Source organism: Scomber scombrus, chromosome 3 (assembly GCF_963691925.1).
Source record: "Scomber scombrus chromosome 3, fScoSco1.1, whole genome shotgun sequence".
In the NCBI taxonomy this organism is placed as follows: Eukaryota; Metazoa; Chordata; class Actinopteri; order Scombriformes; family Scombridae; genus Scomber; species Scomber scombrus.
This window is the reverse complement of record NC_084972.1, coordinates 20,577,213-20,602,114: the sequence shown is the minus strand read 5'-3', so window position 1 is coordinate 20,602,114 and position 24,902 is coordinate 20,577,213. Positions and strand designations below refer to the sequence as shown.

The following is a 24,902-nucleotide window of genomic DNA, read 5'->3' as shown; positions in this document are numbered from 1 at the left end:
GAGTGAGACCATAAAGGAGGTACTGGTTCTGGTTGAGGGAGTCACAGCAGCTGCAGCGGAGGTCTTTACTGAAGCTCCAGCTGTCACTGATGCAGAAGTAGAAATTGTTCTTGCTGTCCTGGAAGGTAGTGATGGCACCAGAGAGGATTTAAGAGCTGATATTATAGTGATAAAAGAGGAACCTATAGGTAAGAATCCAACATCTAGTTATTTTTACAACATGTGTTTTTTAATATTTGTACGTTTGTTTTGACGCATTTTAAACATTTTCATATCATATGTCTGTTAAAACTAAATGTTTAATTTTCCTTGTACTATGTTTAAACTCTCCAGGATGTAATTGCAACCACTTATAGTGACATTCAAAGGAAATAAGTGGGAAAGGCCTTGGTTAATTCCTGGAGCACATACAATACTGTGACATGAGAGCTCACATTAAGAAAAGTCAAATATCACTGCATGTAGTAAATATGACTGTTGAATTTACTAAAGACTAACTGATGAGTTTTGTTCTCCCAGTCCTGGTGAGCAGAGGGGCGGTGCTTGGTGCAGCATTCTTGACACTGATGTCTTTCATCGTTATTGGATATCTTTTGATGACTGTATCCAAGAAACTGCGGTGAATACAAGTGAGTACAACGTCACCAAATTGGATCAGCTTGAATCCATAATTAATTATTATATAGTTTAGTAATATATAGTTTTTTTTAACATTGCTTATTTCTGTTGTTAATGCCCCTGAAAATCACAAGTATTTCCCCATAGCATTAAATATTCATTGCTTCATAAGCAACATCAGTGTTCAAACACATTTAGGTATTATTTTAAGAGTTTAACATAAGACAGGCAAATTGAAAAAAGTCAGAAGATTTTCATCGACTTTAGGATTTACCTGGAATCAAACATGAACGTCTCTGCCACATTTTCAATCAAGCTACTTCACTCTGAAACGTTAATGTAAACCTCATGATGTTGCTAGTCAGGGAATGTTCAGTCAGTACGATTCATCCTCTTGGTGCCATGAATATCTGTTAAAATTTTTGCGGCAATCCATCCAACTATTATTGGATCCACAGCAGTGGACCAATCAACAATCGACAGACTTACATTACAATAGTAGTGCTAGCAAAAAAACAAAAAACAACAACCATGAGGACATTGTGGGAGTTGTTTGATCATATTTGACTGACATTGGCCAAACAACTGTCAACTTCAAACCAGAGATGAAAGAGGACAGGGAACAAAAGAAATGCAGATGTCTCTCATGTGGAATAACCAAAACTGTTCTAACTTTGACTGAAAATAGTGTGCTCATGAAGAATATCATCACTGATCATAAGAACATGACTGGGAAAATACGTTTTCAGGGTCTTTAAAGCGATGGTTCGGCGTAATTTCGACCTAGCGTCATATGCACCATGCGGTCTATCTAACCACCCGTTCCGCTTTTTTTTCATTTTGTCGCAAACTGGTGGAGTTAGAGCCATCAGCCGAATGGCTTAGTACAGGGGCTAATGGACCCACCAGTGTATCTTGTAAATTACTCCACTAATAATGCCTGGGTTGTTACCAAACTTCTACAGTCGAAATCTTGCGCGATCACTGAAATCCCGTGGTCTCGCGAGATCCCCGCACAGATCTCTAGATGTGCTGTGCGGGGATCTCGCGAGACCACGGGATTTCAGTGATCGCGCGAGATTTCGACGATGTTTACAGCTTTAGCAGTAGCAGCAGAGTAAAAGCCATCAGGTAAGTGTTTATTTTAATAAACTCCTGGTGTACTTACAAACTTTCCAATGAATGGATTTATGAGTAAAGACCCTATTTGTACTACTGTAGAAGTTTGGTAACAACCCAGGCATTATTAATGGAGTAATTTACGAGATACACTGGTGGGTCCATTAGCGCCTGTACTAAGCCATTCGGCTGATGGCTCTAACTCCACCAGTTTGCGACAAAATGAAGAAAAAAAAGCGGAGCGGGTGGTTAGATAGACCGCATGGTGCATATGACGCTGGGTTGAAATTACGCCGAACCATCGCTTTAAGGCTAAACAACACTATTGTTTAATCTGCACTTATAATTCTTCCTCCTATTTTAGTTCACAGTAGAACTGACAACTGGAATAGCTGTTTGGAGAAGTATGGAGCGGCTGAAGCACTCAGCAGGACAAGTTTCATAGCATTTTATACATTGCACTACAGTTTCTTCAAGGTTTGAACACTCAGAAAGTGTATTTTTCCCAAAACCGCTGCTCTAATGATGGAAACCACATCAGAATATTTTGTTTACACATCCTATCTCTCTTAACACAGTGTCTTTACCTAATGTAAGCTGTGGGATGGAGACAATTATTAGCTACTTGAGACATTACTCTTGTGTAAAACATTTGGATAGATCTGAATGATGTAGTATTGGTACTTTTATAGGATAAATGAATGTGAGTATATGACCAACCTCGTGAAAAAAGGTAATTGTGATCTGTAAAATGTGATGTGTATTTACAGTGAGTGTTTGATTGTTGTCATTTCATGTGTGATCATGTTTTGATTTTAGAAATTATGGAAGAATTGTTGAATTTAATTGTTTCTGATTGCTGATCTAGTGGTCATTAAACTTGCACACGGCTCAATTGTGTGCAGGTATAATGAAAATGTTCTTTCTTATCAATCAAACAGTGTTCAGCCTGTAATCACAAAATGTTCTTTACATACAGCATGTGTGTTTCCAGGGGCCTCATGACTCATGCATACAGTACACCACATGCATGAACCAAGTGGGCCTATCACTTTTCCTCATGCAGCATGGGGTGCAAAGGGCTCCTATCAATCACACTTTGGCATGCTGCAGCACCAGCTATACGTTAAGAGCTCATCCTGCACACTGTAGATACTTTTAGGATAGTAAAAGGGACACAGTATTCCAAATTTAATGCTTTAAACGGCTTTCTGTTTTAAAACTGCATCCAAGTTCAGTAAGTGTATCCCATTATAATTGTTGCCTTTTTTTATTGCACCTGTCGTAACTCTAAACCCCAGAGTCTGTATGAATCAAATGCAAATTAAGGAGACCTGCCATGGGGTACAAGTTCTCTTTTCCACATTTAGAGCGAGTACTATGTCCTTGACATACTTTAGAAGCCCTAATTCACATATAAGTGAAGCATTTATGTATTCAGGAAGTCAGGACACAGAAGGGCTGACAACTGGAATAGCTGTCCGGAGAAATAATCCACTGAATGAAATCATTGTACTACAGTTTCTTCTACGTCTGGACACTCAGAAAGTGGATTTTTCCCCAAACACCCGATCTAATGATGGAAACCACATCAGAATAAACATCCTATCTCTCTTAACAGAGTCTCTTCACCTAATTTAAACTATGGGATGGAAGTCAGCTATTTGAGACATTACTCTTGTGTAAAATATCTGGATAGATCTATAATATATAGTAGTGGTACTTTTGTATGAAAAATGTATGTAAATGTGTGACCAACCTCATGAAAAAAAGGTAGTCATAATCTGTAAAATGTAAAGTGTATTTACAGTGAGTATGAATATTGTTATCTCATCTGTGTGATCATGTTCTCATTTTAGAAATGATGCAAGAATTATTGAATCAAATTGAGATCAATTGTGTGCAGGTATACTGACATTTTAAACAGTGTTTAGCATTTAATCACAAAATGTTCTTTACATACAGCATGTACATTTCCAGGAGCCTCATGGGTCATACTTATAGTACACAGCTCTCCTATCAATCACACTTTGGCATGCTGCAGCTCCAGCTATATGTTTACAACTTATCCTGCACACTCTAAATATTTTTAGGATGGTAACAGGAACACAGTGTTCCAAATGGAAGCTTTAAAATGCTTTCTGTTTTAAAACTGCACCCAACTACAGTAAGTATATCTCATTGTAACTCTTGCCTGTTTGTATTGTGCCTGTCATAAGTCTAAACCCCAGAGCCTGTATGAAATAAATACAGATTAACAAGACCTGCCTGGGGGTTCAGATTCTCGTAACTTTACGGCAGGTAATAAAGTAGGGTCCAAAAGTTTGAGGATTCATAAACATTTAAAAACGTTATGACTTGTAAAATGAAGGAAAATGTAAGATTCTGTACTATTTACAGATCAGAAATCAACTGTAAGCAAATGTGTGGCTTTGATCAAAAGGACATATTTCCTTGAGTTGTATCCTTTCTTTTTTAAATATTGTTTTTGGGCAGTTGGTGGCAGAATGGCCGATAGGAAACAAGGATGGAGAGAAATGGGTATGACATGCAACAAAGGTCCCTTACCGGAGTCAAATCAGGGACGTTGCTGGTATACTGCATGCACTGTAACCACTTGGCTACAAGGGCACTCTGAGTGGTATCCTTTCTATTGAAGCATGCATTGCGATTACACTCAGGTGAAGCTGATTTACTCAACAGAGGCTTGTTCAAGTAACTCAATTTGCAGCCAGTGTTCACCTGTTATAAATATTGCTGTGCCCCAAGTTTCCAGATTGTTGCTTACTAAGCATTGTGATAGTAGGAGACATGGCATCAGAACTAAGTGAAAGTGTTAGAAGTCAGGTTGTTATTCTTAGCAGAGAGGGGCTTTCTCAGCGTCACATCATGGCTAGACTAAATGTGTCTAAGTCTGCAGTGTATGAAACTCTAAATGATTTGCAGAAACTGGATCAGTTATGTCAAAATCACGAGCAGGCAGATCAAAGTGACCACTCCATCAGAAGATTAATACATCAAGCTGAGTTCCCTGAGAGATAGAAAAGCACCTTCATCACGGTTACAGAATTTACTAAATAAAGAACGCAAGACTCCAATCAGCAAAAATACTGTCAAACAAGGCCGTCTTGTAATGGTCTCAGAGGATGAGTAGGTGTTTTCTAAACCACTTCTCAGTAGGAGAAACAAGGCCAAATGCTCGGGGAGGGCCAAGAAATACCAGTATGTCACAGTGGATGACTGGGAAAAAATGGTATTTACTGATGAATTTGAGTTTGAGATTTATGGCAGTAACAGAAAGTGGATATGTTTTGTCTACTCTGGAGTTGGACCTGCACCAAATTGACTCCACCCTGACCCAGCAGAAGTACCACTTCATTCTTCAGAGACATAAAACACATTCTGGTTTGCATATTTGTGGAGAAGGATTCATACTGCAGCAGGATAATGACCCCAAACACACCTCAAAGCTTTGCAAGAACTACTTGAAGACCAAAGAAGAGCGTTTCCCTCCACAGTCACCTGACCTCAGCTCCACTGAACATTTATGGGGCCACTTAAAAACTGAGAAAGCAAAGCCACATGAAGCTCTTATGTCAAATCATGCTGGGATAACATGATTCATCTAGTTTTGCACAAACTTGTGGAGTCAATGCCAGCTCGAGTACATGCTGTCATTAAAGCAAAAGGGAGGAATTCTAAATACTAAATACTAATAATAAGATATTCTGAAATTCACGTTCTTTTTAAATATTCAACTTTTCACTCAAATCGTTAAGCTGATATTATCATTGTAATGAAAAAATAGTATTACATTTTAAACAAATGTAAAACAGAAGTATCTTGACTTTTTGGACCTCACTGCATGTCCTTTAAATACTTCCCTTTAATTCACATAGTTGTGAAGTTTTTATTTATTCAGGAAGTCTCATTTAGATCATGAGTGATCTGAGAACAAATTGCTTTTATACGACACATAGACGCACTAATTAAAACAATTACAAATATAATTTGACGTACCAGTAAGTCAAACCTGATTTAAATTGCCAAATCTCTTACGGAGTATATAACATAGTGTCTTCATTCTGGATTTGTAGTAAGTTCTCCTATTAAATGTTGTGTTGTGCTTTGTTGTGTATAATAAAAAATTATGCCTAACAGTTTTAGATAGTTCAGATGTTTCCCAAAATCATAGTAAGGTTTCTCTATGAATTATATTTCTTTGTCATGATTGCCAAATGATCACCATGTTTGAAATTGCAACCAAAGACCTTATTTATTAGTTCAAGTTTTCAATATTTACATGGAGTTTGGTGAAGCTGTGATATTCATCATTTTGGATTTTTGAGGTTTCTTTGGTGGAAATGAAATATTCCTGTTTATTCTTGTTTGATAAAGTTAAAGGGAATCTGATGCAGTTAGTTCAAGACTACTAGTGTTTGATGGACATCCTCATATTGGTAAGAAGGAGTTACTGCTGTCATAAAAAGCAGAAGGACCTGGGATATTGCTGTCAGCCTGATGGACATGGGAAGGTTGTCAGGGTGGGGCAGGGGTGCAGGAATTTTGAATTGTTTGAGTGCAGCACACCTGGGTGAGGGCTGAGGGGTGCTTTAAGCACTGAGGTTACAGCCATTAGAGCAGCAGAGGAGGCATGTACATGACAGGCCCACAGTGTGGTTCTTCTTGTCTAATAGTGTTTTGGAATGAATACAAATGGAAAACTGTGATGCAAAGAAGATGCATTTTATATTAAAATCCTGGCTGAGCACCCTCAGGTGCACTGTGTGCCAGACTTGTAGGGTACTTGCCAACTGTGATGTCACGCCTTAAGAAGTTGTAACACATATCGTTTAATAATCATTAAAAGAGAAAATAGTGTTGCTCATTATTGCTGTAAGGTTTACGTAAGCATACACACCTAAAATAGATGTAAGGACACTTCTTTTGCACAGTTCAGACTGTTCACTGTGCAAAAACATCATATACACACATCTGCTCACTGGTGTTACAACTTAGCCAACACATTCTTGTTAGATGTAGAGCTTCTTTGACTTTTTCCAAAAATTGCATTAATTAAATATATTTGTCCTGATCAGTCCTGATGTTATAAATTCAGTTAATCTCCGTCTGAGAGGGAAAGGTCTGTTAATAGTAGCACAGCAGCCTCTAGTGGCTGCAGACAGGAGCTGTAAATCACGAAAACAGTCATGATCACCTAGTTTGTCATTTGAAAACTGATGAGACAGCTTTATGTGGTAACAGCATTGCTTAAAAGCAACTTTATGCTACAGAACAGTGGTCAAAAGAGGCTACATACACCTGTGAACACCATAGACGAAGCCATGTTGCCAGTCTTGAAACTAACATTAGAGACAATTGGTTTTAGGTGTTTTCATGGTTAATATAATTAAAATAATTATAGTAATTTCTTGTATTTCTCAATAGAGCCAAGAGGGGAGCAATATAATGTTATTGTCATTTTACCACATCATTGGCAACTATCCCTTTAATGCATTATTAGATCATTGTGCAATTTTGTAAATCAGTGAACAGGACTGTTTAATGACAATATTGCATTATGAGTTTTTTCATCAATGTGATGAAGTGCTTTGATTATTTGGTTAATCCAATTCACTGGATTAACAAAATGTAACATTGCCATTTTAGCAGTTGTCACCTGACTTTCCAGAAAATATACTGTATGAAGTTGTACATCAACAGTGCAACATTACAGATAGTGTGATAAAGCATTTTACCCATATCCACCTCGTTACACTAATGCCTAAAAGATTTTTATGTATTCAATGCACAAGGTTTTTACTGACCTCTGATGAATTCATACCTTAACACACCTTTCTTTTTGTGAACTGAGACACTGTTTTTTGTTCCTTACAACTGCATAAAAGGTTTTTTTTTTAAGAAGAGAGGACATTTTGAAATGTTAAATTTCAAGCACCAAATCCTAATCCAAACTGACCTCTGGTTTACTTTCACATAAATTACTCAATTGACCCCATATGTTAAAATCCTGCTGCATCAGGTGTTTCTGAATCTCTTTGACGTTTTTTTTTTCTTCAGCTTTTCTTTAAAATGTATTTTTTGGAGTTCCTCTAAACTATGCATGTATTCACAGATGGCACCAGCCTACAGGCCCATTATCTACACAGATGAATCTAAGGAAGGTACTTAATTGGCATGGTTTCATGTAAGGCTGCAGTATGGACAGGATTTGAGTCACTGTCTGCAGCAGAGGCGATCAGGGATCCTTGTCATCTACAGAAAAAACTGCTTGCAGCCTGACTTGAACATTATTGCCCCATCGCTGGATGGGTGTGCACGGCTCTGCCTCTCCCAACTCCTCTACACCACGATCCGAATGAGTTATTGAAGCTTTCGACTCAAGCCTCCATCCGCCATTTTCAGCAGATTGAAAGCAGGTAGAGCCAAAAAAATAAAAAAGAATCACAAGTCCCCGGTCAAATAAAGCAGGTAAGTGCGCGTATGAGTATCTTAAACCCCAAAACCACCCTACGACAGGCGGCATTAAGAAGAAAAAAGCTCCAAGCACCTTCCTCCGGCCAGCATTGGGAAGTATAAGGGCAGCAGACGAGTAGCAAGGGTAACAATAAACTGCATCCTTCAGGCGCTGCACGGTTTAGATATCCGTCTGTTTTATTTATGTTGGACAACTTTTTGTTTAAATGATGAACACAGACTAAACGCCTTAAATCCGCTTTACGCACACATTGAAATCTCTCGCTCCGTTTGTTGCTTGAATTTAAGAGGGATTTAAAAATGTCTGATCACAACTCCAGCACCAGCGGATTATAGTAAGAAAAAAATGAACCGGCTACTAAAAGTTAATCTATTTCTTTTTCAGGCCTTTGTTGAGGAGGGTGTTAAATAGCCTTAACTGGAGCCACACAAACCAAGACAATGAGATGAATTGTCATACATGACCATTCCATTTATCTGCTTCTGAATTAATGTGGATATTGACATCATGAAGTCTTTTTAAATATAAATATATTCCATATAATCTATCAAAATATCTGCTAGTGAAGAGTGTGTGTGGAATATTTTAGATTTGTTAATTCAGTATGCAGTAACCAGCCCACAAGACATGCCAGCAGCTCATTGTGCTTCTTAACAATTGTCTTTCTTTCTGCCAGTTGGGACAAAAAGCAACCAACTAAAGCATATTATGTGCATAAACGCAAACAGCTGAAATGGACTAGTCAATGGACAGAAACGTATTCTGAAAATATGAATTTTCCAAGCAAATGACTGGTTTCTGTTTCTCAAATGTGTAGATGTGCTGCTTTTCTCTCTGTTGTGTGATTGTAAATTGAGCATATTTGGGATTTGGTCTTTTTGGTCAGACAAAACAAGCAGTTTGAAGTTGTCATCTTTGGCTTTAGAGAATCGTGATGGGCATTTTTCACTCTTTTCTAACATTTCATAGGTTAAATGGCTAATCGGTTAATCGATAATGATAATATTCAGTAGTTGCAGTCAGTCTTCACTATGATGTCCACCTGTGGTTAATTTTGCCTTTTACAACTTTCCAAAAGTCCATGGTGGAGTACAGACACAGCAGTCTGTTGTCATGAACTTGGCAAAACAGACTCACTATTTAAATAATTGCAAGTAAATGTTTTTTATTAGGTGCCATGTTTTGGTTTTATGCGAAAGTATTAACCCTTTAAAGGAAACTGGTATTAGATTGTGTTATTAGATGTATTGCCCTCGTTGAGATGCATTTCCTGTGGAATGAATTCACTTTGAGAACTTCCTGTTGCTGCACATTTTGTAATCATCTACTCTACATTTTATTACAGTTCATGTGGTAACGACTGAGACTTGGTGCCCACTGTCTTGTGGTGAACAGGTGAAATATTTGAATGACAAAATGAAGCTATTATGTACTTATTGAGGATGTTTGACATTTTTTACATATTTTTAAACTTTTTTATATTATTATTTATTTTTAAAATGTATTTATTTATTTATTTTTTTAACTATTTGAGGTCATGGCCATTACTGGTGGGACAGTGGAAACTCTTGATGAAATTCCAGCCCACGTGTGGACAGGTCTGCCTGACTGTTTGAGTCTTGGACCTTCTGCTATCAATCAAAGTCGCATCGGTGAGTAAATAAGTAAGTCTGTGGTCTATTTGGATAACTGCAACTTCAACAACATATTTCCACTTGCACTGCACAAGAACGTACAACTCTAAACATAACTTCCTGCAGTCCATTATTCTGGACCACATTGAGACCAGGTTGGAAAGCAAAATTAAGAACTTTCAAGCGTGTCAATTTTTTTTTACAATTCTGAGGTAGAACTGCAAAGATTCGTAGATTAATTGAATAATTGATAGACAAAAAACTGATTTGCTAATCGATGAATCACTTTGAGTCATTTTTGAAGACAGGTGGTCCACATTTTCCAGTTTATTTTGTCTTCTGTGATATGGTTGGGACAAAAGAAGACATTTGAGGACATCACCTTAGGCTTTGGAAAACAGTGATTGATATTTTTCAAAATGTTCTGACATTTTATAAGCTGAACAACTATTCACTTATCCTGTAAAATACTTTTGAGGTTTTGAGTGTAAACAAAAGTGAAGTAAAATCGCAGTTATGTCTCAAATCAAAAGGATTTCAGTGTTTTCTGCCAGAGACACACTGATTCTATAGAGAGCCTTTTAAGATAAATTATTCCTAAAGCTGCTGAACAACCATGCTTTAGACTGTCTTATTCCATAATGAGCCTCAGAGGAGGTATTTGGAGACACATACACATGCAAGAAAACAAAAGAAAGACAAATTGAGTAAGAGGATAGCAACACTTGTCAGTAATGGAAATCAAACAGCCTTTTACAAACTTAGCAAGACTGTTTAATCAATATTTTTGTGAACATTTTTTTCAAATTGAATAGAAATTGGACAACTCATCATCATCTCATATCAAAAAAATTGTCTTAAACAACCAAAAGTTATTACAGTCAGGGTTATTATCTGCCTCATCATGCAAATCCTCATGATCCATATTCTTGAGTCAAAAGTTTTTCTAAAATTGAATGTACTCTGAATTGATGTCTGTCCAGTCATACAGTAAGTGATTATCCACATTCATCAACACTGTTTGAACCATAGAAATACTGACTAATATTCATCATTGTCATATAATTAAAGATAAACGCAGTCCAGGAGAGCTTTTGGGCACCACAATAAACCTAAACACTACACAGAAACTGTAAACACATTTAGTGATAAAAAATCTGAAATATGGCAGGTATTAAATGTTTATTCATCATTTTTATTTTCAGGTGTCTGGGCAACACGGCTCATTCCTAAAGGCAAGAGGTTTGGCCCGTTTGTTGGAGAGAAGAAAAAAAGGTCCCAGGTGACCAGTAATGTTTACATGTGGGAGGTACGTTACAGGCTGCTCTGTTGGATCCTGTCCCTAAAACACTCATCACCACCTTTTGTGTGTGCCGCTAAAATTATCAACCATAACACCTCCAGTTCAAAAGAACTGTAAAATGAGTCAGCTGTGAAAGGTGTGCAATGAATCAACACAAACTTCTGACATTTTCAAGGCATAACTTTGGGGAAAAGGAGAAAAAGCTGTTAATGTCATTACATTTCTATGACAAATACTCAGCTTTTCTGGAGAAACATACACATGTTTTAAAACATCATATTTCTACCTTGCTGTCCTGTAGATATATTTCCCAGCACGGGGCTGGATGTGCATTGATGCCACAGACCCCATGAAGGGGAACTGGCTGCGCTATGTGAACTGGGCTCGCTCCAGTGAAGAGCAGAATATTTTCCCCTTGGAGATCAACAGAGCTATTTACTACAAAGTTTTAAGGGTAAGAAAACCTATTCACACTGTTCAATAGTGGTACATGGACTGAAATATGGTGAATAAGTGCAAGAATGAAAAAACTTCTGGTGTTGGATTGTTAGGTATGAAAACACTCAGGCACATTGTTATGATCTGTGAAATACAATAAGAATATACAAAGACAGTCTATGTAAGAATATACTGGCATGAAATGAAAAAATATGACTAAGTTTAAGGTCGAATTTCTGTGAGATTCATTGGCCTATTAACAGAAATCTGCTAATAATTTAAACTTAAATCCCTCCAGAATTGCAGTGTAGCCCAGTTGAAGGCTGTTTGTTCACTTATTGTAGTTTGTGATAAGTACCCAAAATTTGCTATATGGCCAAAAATGTATTTGTTGCTTTTTGAGAGCAATTTACAATATTTTTTCTGTGAAATTCTGTGTGCGTACAATTTCTCTGCAGTCATTTTCTGCACAAGCAAGTTGGTTAAAACTGTCTTATAGAGCATATTTGTGCTTTGCAGTCGTTAAATGTAACAAAGTATATGTAATCAAGTATTGCGCGCAAGTACAATTTTAAGGTATTTACTTAAATATTCCCATTTTATACTACTTCGTACTTTTACTCTGCTACACTTATTTCCCAGGTATAATTACAAGCTACTTTACAGGTCAATATTTTATACATAAATTGATCAGTTAGTTATACATTCAGAATAATAGCTATAACAAATGTGATAAATATAACAATCTAAATTGGGATATTTTGCATAATGAGTACTTTTGGTTCTTGGAAGTACATTTTGCTCCCAGTACGCCTGCACAATCACTTAAGTAAGGTTTTAAATGCTGGACTTTTACTTGCAATGGAGTCTTTTTTAAATTTTTTTTATTGTGGTAATGCTTTGTGAAGCCTGACTCCCTTTTAAAGATTAAATGCACGTTTGCTTAAGGTGATTAAACTGAGTTATGGTTACTACAGTACATCTCTATCCAAAATGTGGGCCAAACAGAGTATATATACTGCAGACTATGGTTAAAAAACCCTGTCAAATTCCCCCCCCCCCCTTAAGACAGATTAGATGCACAGTGGCCCAAATATCCCCCTTGCCTAACAGCAAGCCGGGTTGTGATTGGTGGCGGACCTCATCTTTCATTGTTGCAGCCTATCGGGCCAGGAGAGGAGCTGCTGGTGTGGTACACTGTGGAAGACAACCCTGAGATAACAGCTGCACTGGAGGAAGAAAGAGCCAGCAGTCTGAGCAGGAAAAATTCACCCAGGGCGAAGCGAGGTGAGGCCTGCCTTTCCTACGAGATGACATTTCTGCTTATGCTCTCTGCTTTCGTTAGCTGCGCGGCCACTAAAAAGTTAGCCACGAATTGATTTTTCTCTCCCCTCTTCGCCAGTCGGAAGTTGTAAAAACTGGCGAGCTAGTTAGCTACCAATGAAGGAAGGCTAGTGGCGGCTAGCGGCTGCGATGTGTGTGTATGTGTGTTTGTGTGTGTGTGGGGCTTTTCTCTACTTTCACAACCGACCTCAAAACTCGTCGCTGCGTGCATATTTTAGCTCCCAAAACGGCCTCCTGGTTCATGTTAAATGTGTATTTTAACTGTTAAAGGAGCGTCTGGGTAACTTTTTGGCAGCTTTTCCCTCCTCCTCTGGGTCGGTGTCGAGGATGTGACCTTCCTTGAGTCCCTAAAGCATGAAAGCCATCCATCGGCGAGCCTCTCCACTTGATGATGGCCTAGCAGGTTAGCTAACGTGAGCTAGCCAGCTGCCTTATCCGACCGCCGGCTAAACTGGAGCGCAGGTATTGGATAACAACCTAAAATATAGTAGTTATATCTCCCGGAGTGTGTCTAAAATCACCCTGCTCGTCGTGTTGGGTCCAAAATAACCAGCTCGTCGGGTTGTCAGACTTGGTGTTGCATGCTAGCTGAGGCTAAAAGGCTAATAATGTCTGAACGCACGGACATCTCGGTGTGCAGTCTGAGCAGATGGCAAACTGTCTGAAGTTTAGTATCATAATTATTGTTATTACGATCGGATCTGGTGTTAAGATAGCTGACATACGGTATAATAAGGTTATTATTGTGTTATAGCCCGGTTGGTTGCGTTAACATTGTGATAGGTAAGACATCAAAACAAAGCCTCAAAGAGACAGAAACGCCATTTCGCTAACTTTTGGTACATATGTGCAATAAATGATTTTCTTGTGTAAAACATGAATCCTGTTCCTAATAAAGAAAATCATGCACCATCAACTGAGCCCCTCATTTTGTAGGAAACAATCATCTTAGTTTTGTAATGGTACATTTGTCAGGATGAACTTTGGGACATTGTGTTTTCATAAAAACACAGTTAGATCATGTGTGGTGTTTCTATGTGATGGACCACACACAAAAGAGGCTAACTTGATCAATAAATATACATTAAGTGTATGCTATCTGATCTTATCTGTTCCCTGTTTGTGATAGTTCTCTCCTCAACCATTTATCTTACAGTGGAATTTATGGCATGAGGTGGAAATGTGGCGTTGCCTCATGTGTGGTAAAGAAATGCTACCGAAACATTATTGTGTAATATCACAGGTTATAACAGCTCAGTGTAGACATTATGATACTTAGATTCTTGCAAGTGTCATTTCGAAATTACTTTTGTTGGATGTAATTGCATCACTTAAAGTCAGGCAACGCACAGAAAGTGTGATTGGTCCCCAGAATCATTGAAATGTCTCTTAAATAAGGTAGAAAATCAAATTTGTGGACTGTACGCTGCAGTCCACGCTGTCTTTAGTTCGGTCTGTGACATGTTGTTTGTCATCATTTTAAAGGTTTGTTTCTATGTGTTATTTCCTGTGATAATAGCTGGTTTAAACATATGTGTGACTCTACATGCTATAGGGTCTAAAACAGTCATCTTTGTGCACTGCAGTGTGGTTGATGGCTTTGGTAGCTCTGAACTGAACTGCAGAGTCACCCTCGATTAATTTATCTGATTTGCTTCGTCTTAATATCAAACAGCATGCATGTTGCCTAACCGACATGTTCAGAGTTGATGTGTTTGACATGTGATGCATTGACTGCTGAATTGAAGTAAACAAAGCCTGGAAAAAGCTGGAGCTGTTTTATGGGTTTCTTAAATGCTACTGCAGTTAAATGATACACACGTTGAAGTCGTTGTGTTGCTGCTGTAGCTTTAGCAGCCTCTAACCGTGCTGGTCAGATGACTGACCTGCAGCATGTGTTTCTCTGGTATGAATTAGGCTTTGTAGGCCAGGTCAGATGACCTTTTTGTGAACACACTCCACTGATAACTAGGTGCCAGGGAAGCCTCTTGAGTCAGATCAGGCTTAGACCTTCAAAAAAGTCATGTTAAACATAGCCTGAGACGTATTTATCTACTGTTTTTACTGATGCACACAAGCCTGTATTAATAAACAAAATGTTTACATAAGAGTAGGCTGCAAGGGTAATGACCTCTAAAAGCAGTCACATGTAACTTTACATAAAGCCCCTTTTAAAATCTAGATGTGGAACATCAAATCAGATGATTTCATGTAGTAAAGAAAGGACAAGAGGTTTAAAAAGAAAATGTGTCTGCTATATGAATCTATTAGCTGTAAAGAAAAAATATGTCTTAGACATCTGTAGATGTTTTTTAAGTTGAGAGAAAAAAACAACATTATATACCTCTACAATTGGTTTGTGTAATGGAGCAAAGATTTCTTTGGTTACTGGAGTTAAATTGTGGTAATTTAGTTGAAGCATGCTAATTGGCCAAAATTGATCTTAACCAAAACCAAACCAAAATCCTAAAATGTTCTGAAATGTTAAGTGACTGGTAAAATCTCATTTTATGCCGGCTATACTGGTGCTTTGTGGAGGAGGAAGATACTGCCTATTAAATATTTGAGAAAACCTAACACTGGCGAATGCTGTCATAACACACAAATATACATTGTCTACACGTGCACTTTCTTGTAAACCTGTGTTTGCCAAACCTGATACACATTTTTGTGTGTGTGTGTGTTCGTACTTGCAGCGAGAAGAAAGCTGCTGGAAAGAGCCAGACAGGCTGGTTTGGGTGAATTCAAGAAAACAAGTGGAACCAAACCTACTTTCAAGGACATGTGGGATGGGGGAGACGGTAAGTTGACCTATTGTCATGGATAATCAGTGTTTAGACATTGTGAATGAGTGAACAGGTTCACTTTTGTGTCAGGACTTGTATATGACCCATCCCTCATATAATTACTGTGACTTCATACACATATGAATAGCCTACGTGTAATGTCCCTGGAGATATCTAACAATTTAAATTAAACAAATATGTACATTCAGCCTCACGAGTATAAAGATAATATACAAATTCACACAAAAATAACTAAATCTACCTGTTCATGATCATTAAATATGATCTACTCTGTCCCTGAACATGTCTTGTGTAGTTACATGATTTTAAAAGAGTGTTACTTGTGTGTTTGTTTTTTGAAATGTTTTTTAATCCTTATTAAATCAGGCAGTCTCATTGAGACTTAGATCATTTTTCCAAGAGAGACCTGAGAACAAGAAACACTTAAAAAACAAGAATACAACCAGCAGACAGAAACAGCATAAGTACATAATAAACAAGGAATTAATTAAAACAGTTAGAAGAATGATAATAAAAAAAACATCAGATAATAAAGCTTTAAAAATTTCCGAGGGGAATATAAGACTCAAGTTTGAGGCCAGTTTGTAGTTCATTCGGTTTAGAAGGTGTGCAGTACCTGAAACCAGTTCTTCCAACTTTAATGTGTACATTAGGGGTATTTAAGGCTAAGTAATTAGTGGATCCTGTACTGTAGGTACTACATTTAAATGAGAGAAGAGATGTGAAGTAGTTTGGAAGCTTGAACAGTAGAGCTTTGTAGATGAATAAAATGAGGTGAGGTTATTTATTCTTAACTGAATGTAAGTAACAACCAGCCTTATGATACAGAGAACAATGATGAATATGAAATGTGTCATTTGTAATACACTATGATACACAGGACAGCATGACAATACAGAATATATCCTTGTTCAAGGACAGGCATGAAGGTTGACTGCACAATAGTTTTATGGTTGAAAGAAGACAAACATCCTTTGATTCTATCCAAGAGGCCTAGTTTGATTTGTCATTTTTTAGTCAAATGTTCAATATGAATCTTGATTGATGGTCTGAAATCAAGGCAGCTCAGCAAGAGTTCATCTTACATGGCAAGAGATTTATTGGCAGGATAGTGGTGGAGAATGTCATGTCCACCTTGGTCTTTTCTGCATTTAAAACTAGCCTATGATTTAGGAGTGAGAATTGGAAAGTATGGTTTCATGTGTCTGATTTTTAATGTTCTTGGTATTGTTTACAGGTCTGAAGGAGGAGGATGAGAGGTCATCAACCCCAGGGCCTTCACTGGAACTCCAGGAAACCCATCCCATGGGAAGCACTGACCATAGAAGTGTGCAGGACATGTCAGCAGTAACGACAGACAGGGGAAATGGGGAGGAGGAGGAGGAGGAGGAAGAAGAGGAAGAAGAAGAGGAGGATGTAAATGACTTGGAGGATCCAAATGAAGTACAACAGCAAACTGCTCAACATTCGTCTTTAGCTGATTCCATGCAAAATAAGCAACCTGCCCCCTCTCTGAGCTGCAGTGAAGAAAGCCATAAAGAGTCACAGGTAAAGCTGGTATCTTCCTCGCTTCCAGGGCAAGATCCGGAGGTTGATCCTGATCTTGACCTTGAACCTGATCCTGATGGTGACCTTGAAGGTGATCTCCATGGAGAGTCATATCCCTGTCAGCACTGTGAACGTCACTTCTCCACCAGACAGGGTCTGGAGCGCCACATACACATTCATGCCATCACTCACCAGCAAACGCAACTGTTCAAGTGCCGGTACTGCAGTAAATCCTTTGGCTCACAGGTGGGGCGGCGGCGGCATGAGAGAAGGCATGAAAGTGGGCCCAAGAAAAGGCCTGGCTCACTGGCTGGAACAGCCAATCTACATAGTCCTGTGGTGCACACTGACGGTTCAAGTCCTGACTGCATCAGCCCAACTAGTCACTATATAGCCATAGGGGCTCAGTTTACTGGAGGACCTCTGCACAACTCTGAGATGCATAGAAAGGAGTTGGGGCCTCATGCTGACCGTCCCTTCATATTGGATGAAAACGGGGAGTCTAAAGAGCTCCATCCTTGCAAGTACTGTAATAAAGCATTTGGCACACACACAAACATGCGCAGACACCAACGCAGAATACACGAACGGCACTTGTTACCAAAGGGGGTTCGCAGGAAAGGCATGCTGCTGCAAGAGGCATCAGCGCAACAACAGCAGCTGCCTGATGAGTCCCCCAGCACCAGTCCTCCACCCGTCTACGTGCCCAGTGCGGACACAGAAGACGAGGTAGACAGGGATGATTATGCAGTTGACATATCCAAAAACATCTCTGAGAATCTGAGCTTCTACATTGATGGCAAGATTGTCTCCACCAGTGCAGTTAGCACCTGTGAGGTGATAGAGGTAGACTCCAGAAATGCAGCTCTGTTTGGTCTAGACACAGTCCTAATCAGCCCAAATCAGCTCAGTCAAGCACTGAAGGTGGAGGGTAGAACCAGTGCAGCAAAGCAGATCTCCAGCATTGGCCAGCCAGCAACAAAAAGAAGAACCTCTACACCCCCACTTGTTCCTAGCCTTAAAGTGGAGACAGAAACAGCGTCTTTCACAGCCTCTTCATCATCTTCATCATCCTCTACATCTTCCTCATCGAACTTGCTAGTGGGTGGACTTTTCCAACAAGCCGCAGATTCATCTGCCTTTCAACGAGAGAAAACTGTTTATCTCTCACCTAAGCTGAAACAACTCCTTCAGACCCAAGACATTCATAAATCAACCATTGCTCTTTTAACAGAAAGCCATAGACTGGCCTCCCCGCAGTCAGTCACATCACTACAAGGGGCTTCGGGCAGGTTTAAAAGAAGAACAGCCTCTCCTCCATCATCTCCGCAGCTCAGTCCCACATGTAAAGCAGAAAGCTGTAAAGCTGAGGTGGCAAGCTCGTACACCCTTAAGGTGCCTAAGCTGGAAAACCTCAGTGTGTCACCTTCTGGAAGCACAGTGGACAAAGATGACGGGGACACACTTAGCCCCTCTGGAAATAATACTCAAGGCCAACCCTCTAGTAGCGGAGGAAATTCCTGTAATCAGCAGCCCTTAGACCTGTCAAGCGCTGTCAACAAGAGAAGTGACACTGTGAACAAGGTGCTTGGGGATTCAGCTCTTGATTTAAGCTTGCATCGGAAGAGCAACGCAGAGGCCGATTCAAAGGGAGGTCCTGCACCACAGCCACTAATAAAAAAGAGAAAGCCGAACACCAGCATGCTTGAAAAGGTGCTGATGAATGAGTATGTAGGTCTAACCTTAGCTGAGGAGGGCCCTGCGGTTTTAGCAAACCTTAGTTGTTTTCACTCTCGCTCTCCAAATGTTGCATCAGAGTCTACCCACCCCTCTCCGCCCTCTTTGACCCCTGTCACCTTGAACCCCTCTTCACCCGGCGCCTCCAGTGTCACATCCCCAACACCTCCTCCCCCTGTACTACCTACCATACCCTCTCCGCCAGCTATGCCAAGCTCTCCTCTCTCTCAGCCTTCAGACTCCTCTGCACCTCTTCCTGTCCTCTCGCCAAAAATGTCTCCAAGATCGGTTGAGCACAAACACATGTCAGACTCAGAGGAGATTTTGTCAGCTGAAGAAAACAAAGACGAGGAAGAGAACCATATCTCTGAGCCACTGGACTCCCCAAACACTCCACTTAAAGATCCCTTTTATCGTTCGACACCAAGCCCTCCTGAGCCTACATCAGTAGATCTGCCCACTACAGATGATTTTTCTCTGACTACGACATGCAACAGTCTGCTAAATGGTAAAATGAACAAAGACCCCGACTCGGTAACAGAGAAATCTTTGAATTCTGACTTTGCTGCTCTCTCATCTCAGCCAGAATCCTCATCATCATCCTCAACATCTCCGCCTCCTCCACATGATTCATCCCCGTCTCTGCATCCACAATCTCTTCCTCAGATTAAGATAAAAGAAGAGCCTCAGCACGGCAAAGATGAGCTGTCCATTATGAATCATACACCTCAGGATGGTGTTGACTCTTCACCTCAGCCTGCTGCTCCTGAAAAACCCTCTGAGGCAGAGGAAGTCGACTCGACGTACTGCAAGACTTTTGTGTGTAATGTCTGTGAGGAGCCGTTCAACTCCATGAAAGAGCTCAGTGGGCATATCACAGAGCATGCTGCAGAATGGCCCTTCAAGTGTGAATTCTGTGTGCAGCTGTTTGGTGAAGCCCCAGCCCTGCTTGCTCACCGGACAACACTACACGGAGTGGGCAGGATCTTTGTGTGCTCAGTTTGTTCCAAGGAGTTTGCATTTCTCTGTAACCTTCAGCAGCACCAGAAGGATCTGCATCCAAATGAGACATGCACACATACCTCTGTAGAGAGTGGCAAACTCAGACCACAAAACTACACAGATCCATCCAGAGCCAAAGAGGAAAGCAGTCCCTCAACACCAGCACCAGAGATGTCTGAAGAAGCTGCTCCACCCGATGACTCAGATTTAATAAAAAATGAGCCTGATGTTAATGGTAATCATGCAGAGGATGGAGCAGAAGACCCCAATGAGGAGCTGTACACTACAATAAAGATCATGGCCTCAGAGGGAGGGAAGTCTAAGGGCCCGGACGTCCGCCTTGGCATTAATCAACACTACCCCAGTTATAAACCTCCACCCTTCCCCTATCACAGCCGTTCCCATGCCGGCTCTGTGGCCTCGGCTACTAACTTCACCACCCACAACATACCACAAACGTTCAGCACTGCCATTCGCTGCACCAAGTGTGGCAACAGCTTTGACAACATGCCCGAACTGCACCAGCACATACTGGCCTGTGCCAACGCTAGTGATAAGAAGCGTTACACTCCCAAGAAAAACCCCATCCCCCTCAAGCAAATAGTGAAGTGTCTGAATGGGGTTGTGTCACCCTCAGCTGCTGCTGTAGGCCAGAGTCCTTTCCGTAGAATGGGTCAGCCAAAGAGACTTAATTTTAATCAAGATACTGGTAAAACAAAAATGAGTGCCCTCAATAAGAAGAAAAACCAGCTGGTCCAGAAGGCTATTTCACAAAGAAATAAAACTGCCACTACAGCAAAGAAGGCTACCATTAAATCTGAGGAAGAGCAGGCCTCTAACGTCTGCCCCCACTGCAGTCGGGAGTTTACTTATCCCGCGAGTCTCAGTAAACATATGGCAGTCAGCTGTCCCATGAAGCCTGTTGCAAAAAAGGGCAAAAAAGGTCTAGCAGAGGTGAAAAAAGAAGCAGGGTCTGCGGTAGATAAAAACATGAATCTTAGGCGGAAAGCTTCTGAATGTGAAATATCACAGACAGAGCCAGAGCGTAAACCTTTGGGAAAGACCAGAGCACGTAGCTCTGGCACGGCAGACCCTGAACCATTCCCGGCAAGCAAAGGAAAAACTGCTGCTGCACTGGGCCGACTAAAGAGGCCTGCTTCGTTCCCAGCACCAGTGTCTGTTGGCAAAAAAAGGAAGAAGGGCCAAGTTCAGTCTCTACCTCCCACCCCGACAGCTTCAGACACTCCCAATGACACTGCACAACGGCCAGCCATGAGAATGCAGCGCATGGGTAAAGAGGCAGCACCCAAGAGATTAGCAGAAGCCAAATCACCACCACCACAACAGCTGAAAAAAGAGGAGCGTTTCTCCCTTCGAACAAGGGAGAGAGTTGGTGGTCCAGTTACCAGGAGCTTACACACAGCCAACGCAGCTCCATCTGCTGAAGTTAAAACTGAGGAACCACCAGTTCAAGAGCCAAAAGAGACTCAGGTGGGATATGGATCTGTGTTTTTGTCATTTGTGTGTCACACTTGTCTTTATTAGCACCAGACCGATAAATCAACCGGGCCAATATTAGCTTACTGCAGGCACATCTGTATTACTGTGACAAGACATGTCTAGAAACAGTGTCTCCACTACACCATTTGTCCACAAAATGCGCAACGATAAGTTTATTTTCCCACTGTAAAATGTCCAGCTCAAAACCTATTAGAGCTGCAGCGATTAGTCAATTGAAAGCAAATGAAGTTGCTTAATCTGTCGTGTTTTTTTATAAAATGTGTGTTTTTTTTGGCCTGTAATCTTTACATCCTGTTTCATAGACAAGTCCTGCTGGACACCAGACTTAATGAACAAATTAGTGATGGATGTGCCGCTTTAGATCCACAGTAAGACATTACACAGATCTGTGTTGCTTAACTTTGTTTGTCTTGTTTGTTTGTAGGAGGTGCTGATGAAGTGAGCCATGTTGACATTGTTGAGCAGTCCCTGGGAATATGGTGCTCACCTCTCAGGCAATGCTCTGGACTAATCAAGGCACTGACAGCACTGAGGTTGACCTTTTTTTTTTTTGTGGTGGGCTTTTTCACTCAATCCAAGTGAAGTCTGCTTATCTCAACTGCCTTGCTGGATTTAAGGAGGGAACTCTTCTTTTTCTTCCATCTATCTTGAACTGAACTGAGCCTCAATTTTAGCCAGCCTTGCAAAAAAGAGGAAAAATAAACTGTAAATGGCAATGAGTTAATATATACAATACGTGTCATTACTTGACCCAAAACAGTAACATTAGGGCTCCGTTATGTTGGAAAGCTGATATATTGCAAATGGCAATCATGTATCAGTTAGGGTTAGGGAAACTTGTTTATTCTTTCGTTCCGTATTTTCTCCATTTGGTTGTTTAGATTTTTGGATGTTTCCAGAGTCTCTTAATGCATGTGCTGAATAGAGTATAATCTAGATTAAGCCAATTTCCATGTCTCTCCCAACAGGCACCTACTTCAGTTTATACATTGATTTGCAAAGTATGTATGTTTGATTTAAATTTATGTAGTCATTATATTGTAGAATATATCTTATTGGCCTATTTTTGTTTGGGAAACAAAAATGAAAATGGCAGTTGTTTACTGCAACAATTGGTCCTCAGGAACACTGTATATGTGTGTGTGGTAAGTATGTGTATGGTTATGGTTGGATGTGCGGCCTGACAGCTATTCCTCCAGTCTCAATCTCAAGTATGTCATGTTTTTCCTCGCTTTCTCATAACTGTTTTTGTTTATTTGACGTTAGCAGATAATTCCAGTTAAGTAAAATGATGGGAATTATGTTGTAGTCTCCTTTTTAAAATAATGCCTGTCATGAAAAGAAATGAATATCACTCATACAGTCCAGTGTTCTTACAGCACTTTAAAAACAAACTGCCAAAATTTCTAGCTGGATCAGTAAGATTGGCTTAATTAAACGGTGAATAATGGAATGTATTCAGGTCTGTTGCACTCTGTAGAAACTGGTCATTTGTACCAAAGTAGTGCAAATCTTTCATCAAAAATAATACTTTTACAGCTTTTCTGCCAACAAAATCAAGACTTTGTTAAGCAATTTGACACATGAAAGTGACACATGAATCAACTTTTTATGCCAAAATGCATGATCATGACTCAAATCTGAAAAAAGTTTGAAGGCAGCAGTATTTTTTTGGGTGTTTTTTGTCCGTTATAAATGGACTTGTGAAAAGTTGCTTCCTGTGTCATTTTTGTTCAAGAGCCATGCCACGCTGATGTAGCTGAACGATTTCTGTCTTTGAGGACAAAGTCATCTTTGTTTCATTGAGTCAATGTATTTGGTAAAACTGTACATGATGAAAATGTAATTAAGTCCATACCAAGGAAAAGCCTATTTTTAGTTTATAGTCTCCAGTGCCCCCTCCACTTTCTCTCTCTTGACTGTATCCAATTGTACAACTGAGATAGCAGACACACAGGCAGTGCTCAAACACTTGTAGCGTGTTATGGGAAAGTAAATTCGAACAATATGATTTGAAGCTAATTTATATTTCCACAGGAAATTCTTCATGTTTTGCCTTTCAGCATCAAGATTATATTTAAGGATGAACAAAGACAAAAATCCCGAATGACCTCAACTAAAACATTGCTGTAATTGACATAATAAAAAGAAAATAAATCTATTTGTGTAAAGTTTTTATTGCTCACGGGGTACCCAATTATATCAAGCTCTGCAAGCTGTGGGCATAAACAGGACAGAGATGTAATGGATGATAGATTTGCTCTGATCTGTTCATGATTTAATGTGCAATCTATTTCCACATCATTAAAGTTAACTGGTTATGAAAAAGTCAACTTTGTAGCTGTAGGATTGGAACATGTGATAAACTGCACTCATAAGTGGCTCTGACTCCTTGCACCTATTTCATGAGACTTTGGCTGGACTGCAACAGCCCTATACATGCATCTGTCCCAGACTGATTGACTGAGAGATGAAGTTGCATCATTAGTCTGCCCGAGAGTGTGGAGTTTCCATTGGCTTTTGCTCTTTCAAAATTAATTGGCGCAAACAGTTTTCTACGTACTAGGCGTTTACAGTGGTCCCACTCTGTAGCTCATTCCTAATTTATCTGATGCCAACAGAATATTTAGCTGCTCTTGGATACTACTGAGGACTAAATACTTATAAATTAATTTGACATCATTCCCAAGTGAAATGCTTGGTAGACATTTACCAGTGGCAGTTAATAATTACAGAAGGCCCCTCCATAGTTTACTCCATTGTTACGGTTGTGGCTCTAAAACGGTGATTAAATTGTTTTGAGAGTCACACAATCCTCCGAAATGACTTTGGTGTGATTACATTTGAAAAGTCTACAAGAGTACTACTGAATGATTAATTAATCTTATCCTTATTAAAGTTAGGGCTTTATCATGACTCAAATGAAAAAGGTTGTATTCTTTTTTATTCTCTGCTATACTGTATTGAGCTGATGTATTTGGTTTACTTTCTTTTTTACTTTTTATCTTCAGTTTTTTAAATGTTTTCATCTCTTACTTTCCCAAAAGCCCTTACAGGGACAGGTGTTGCAGATTAGCATTAGCTATAAACATTGTGATACTTGCATCAGACAGTTGTTCTAGCTGTCTATATATATATATATATATATTGTATGTGTCCCTATTAAATAAATCACAACAATAATAATGATGATAACAACTGGAAATTAGCTGCTCGGCCGGTGGAAGTCTCTGATACGCGTGCTACTGCAAAGACACAAATAATGGCCATAGCACCAGGCCTTATACAATTTTAGGAGTAAGTCAGCAGTAGCCTTGAGACAACTTAAGTAA

At 39.7% G+C, this 24,902-nt stretch overlaps 1 protein-coding gene across 1 annotated transcript; it reads left to right on the top strand.

The window, feature by feature from the left end:
* Nucleotides 1–9,773: 9,773 nt before the first annotated feature.
* prdm2b (PR domain containing 2, with ZNF domain b) lies at nucleotides 9,774–23,731 on the top strand. The gene is made up of 7 exons (XM_062445305.1): nucleotides 9,774–9,888; nucleotides 11,076–11,179; nucleotides 11,475–11,627; nucleotides 12,772–12,898; nucleotides 15,652–15,756; nucleotides 17,000–21,540; nucleotides 21,995–23,731. Exons 1-7 carry the CDS (start codon nucleotides 9,774–9,776, stop codon nucleotides 22,010–22,012), a joined length of 5,163 nt encoding a protein of 1,720 aa, XP_062301289.1. The 3' UTR covers nucleotides 22,013–23,731.
* The last annotated feature ends 1,171 nt before the right edge of the window (nucleotides 23,732–24,902 follow it).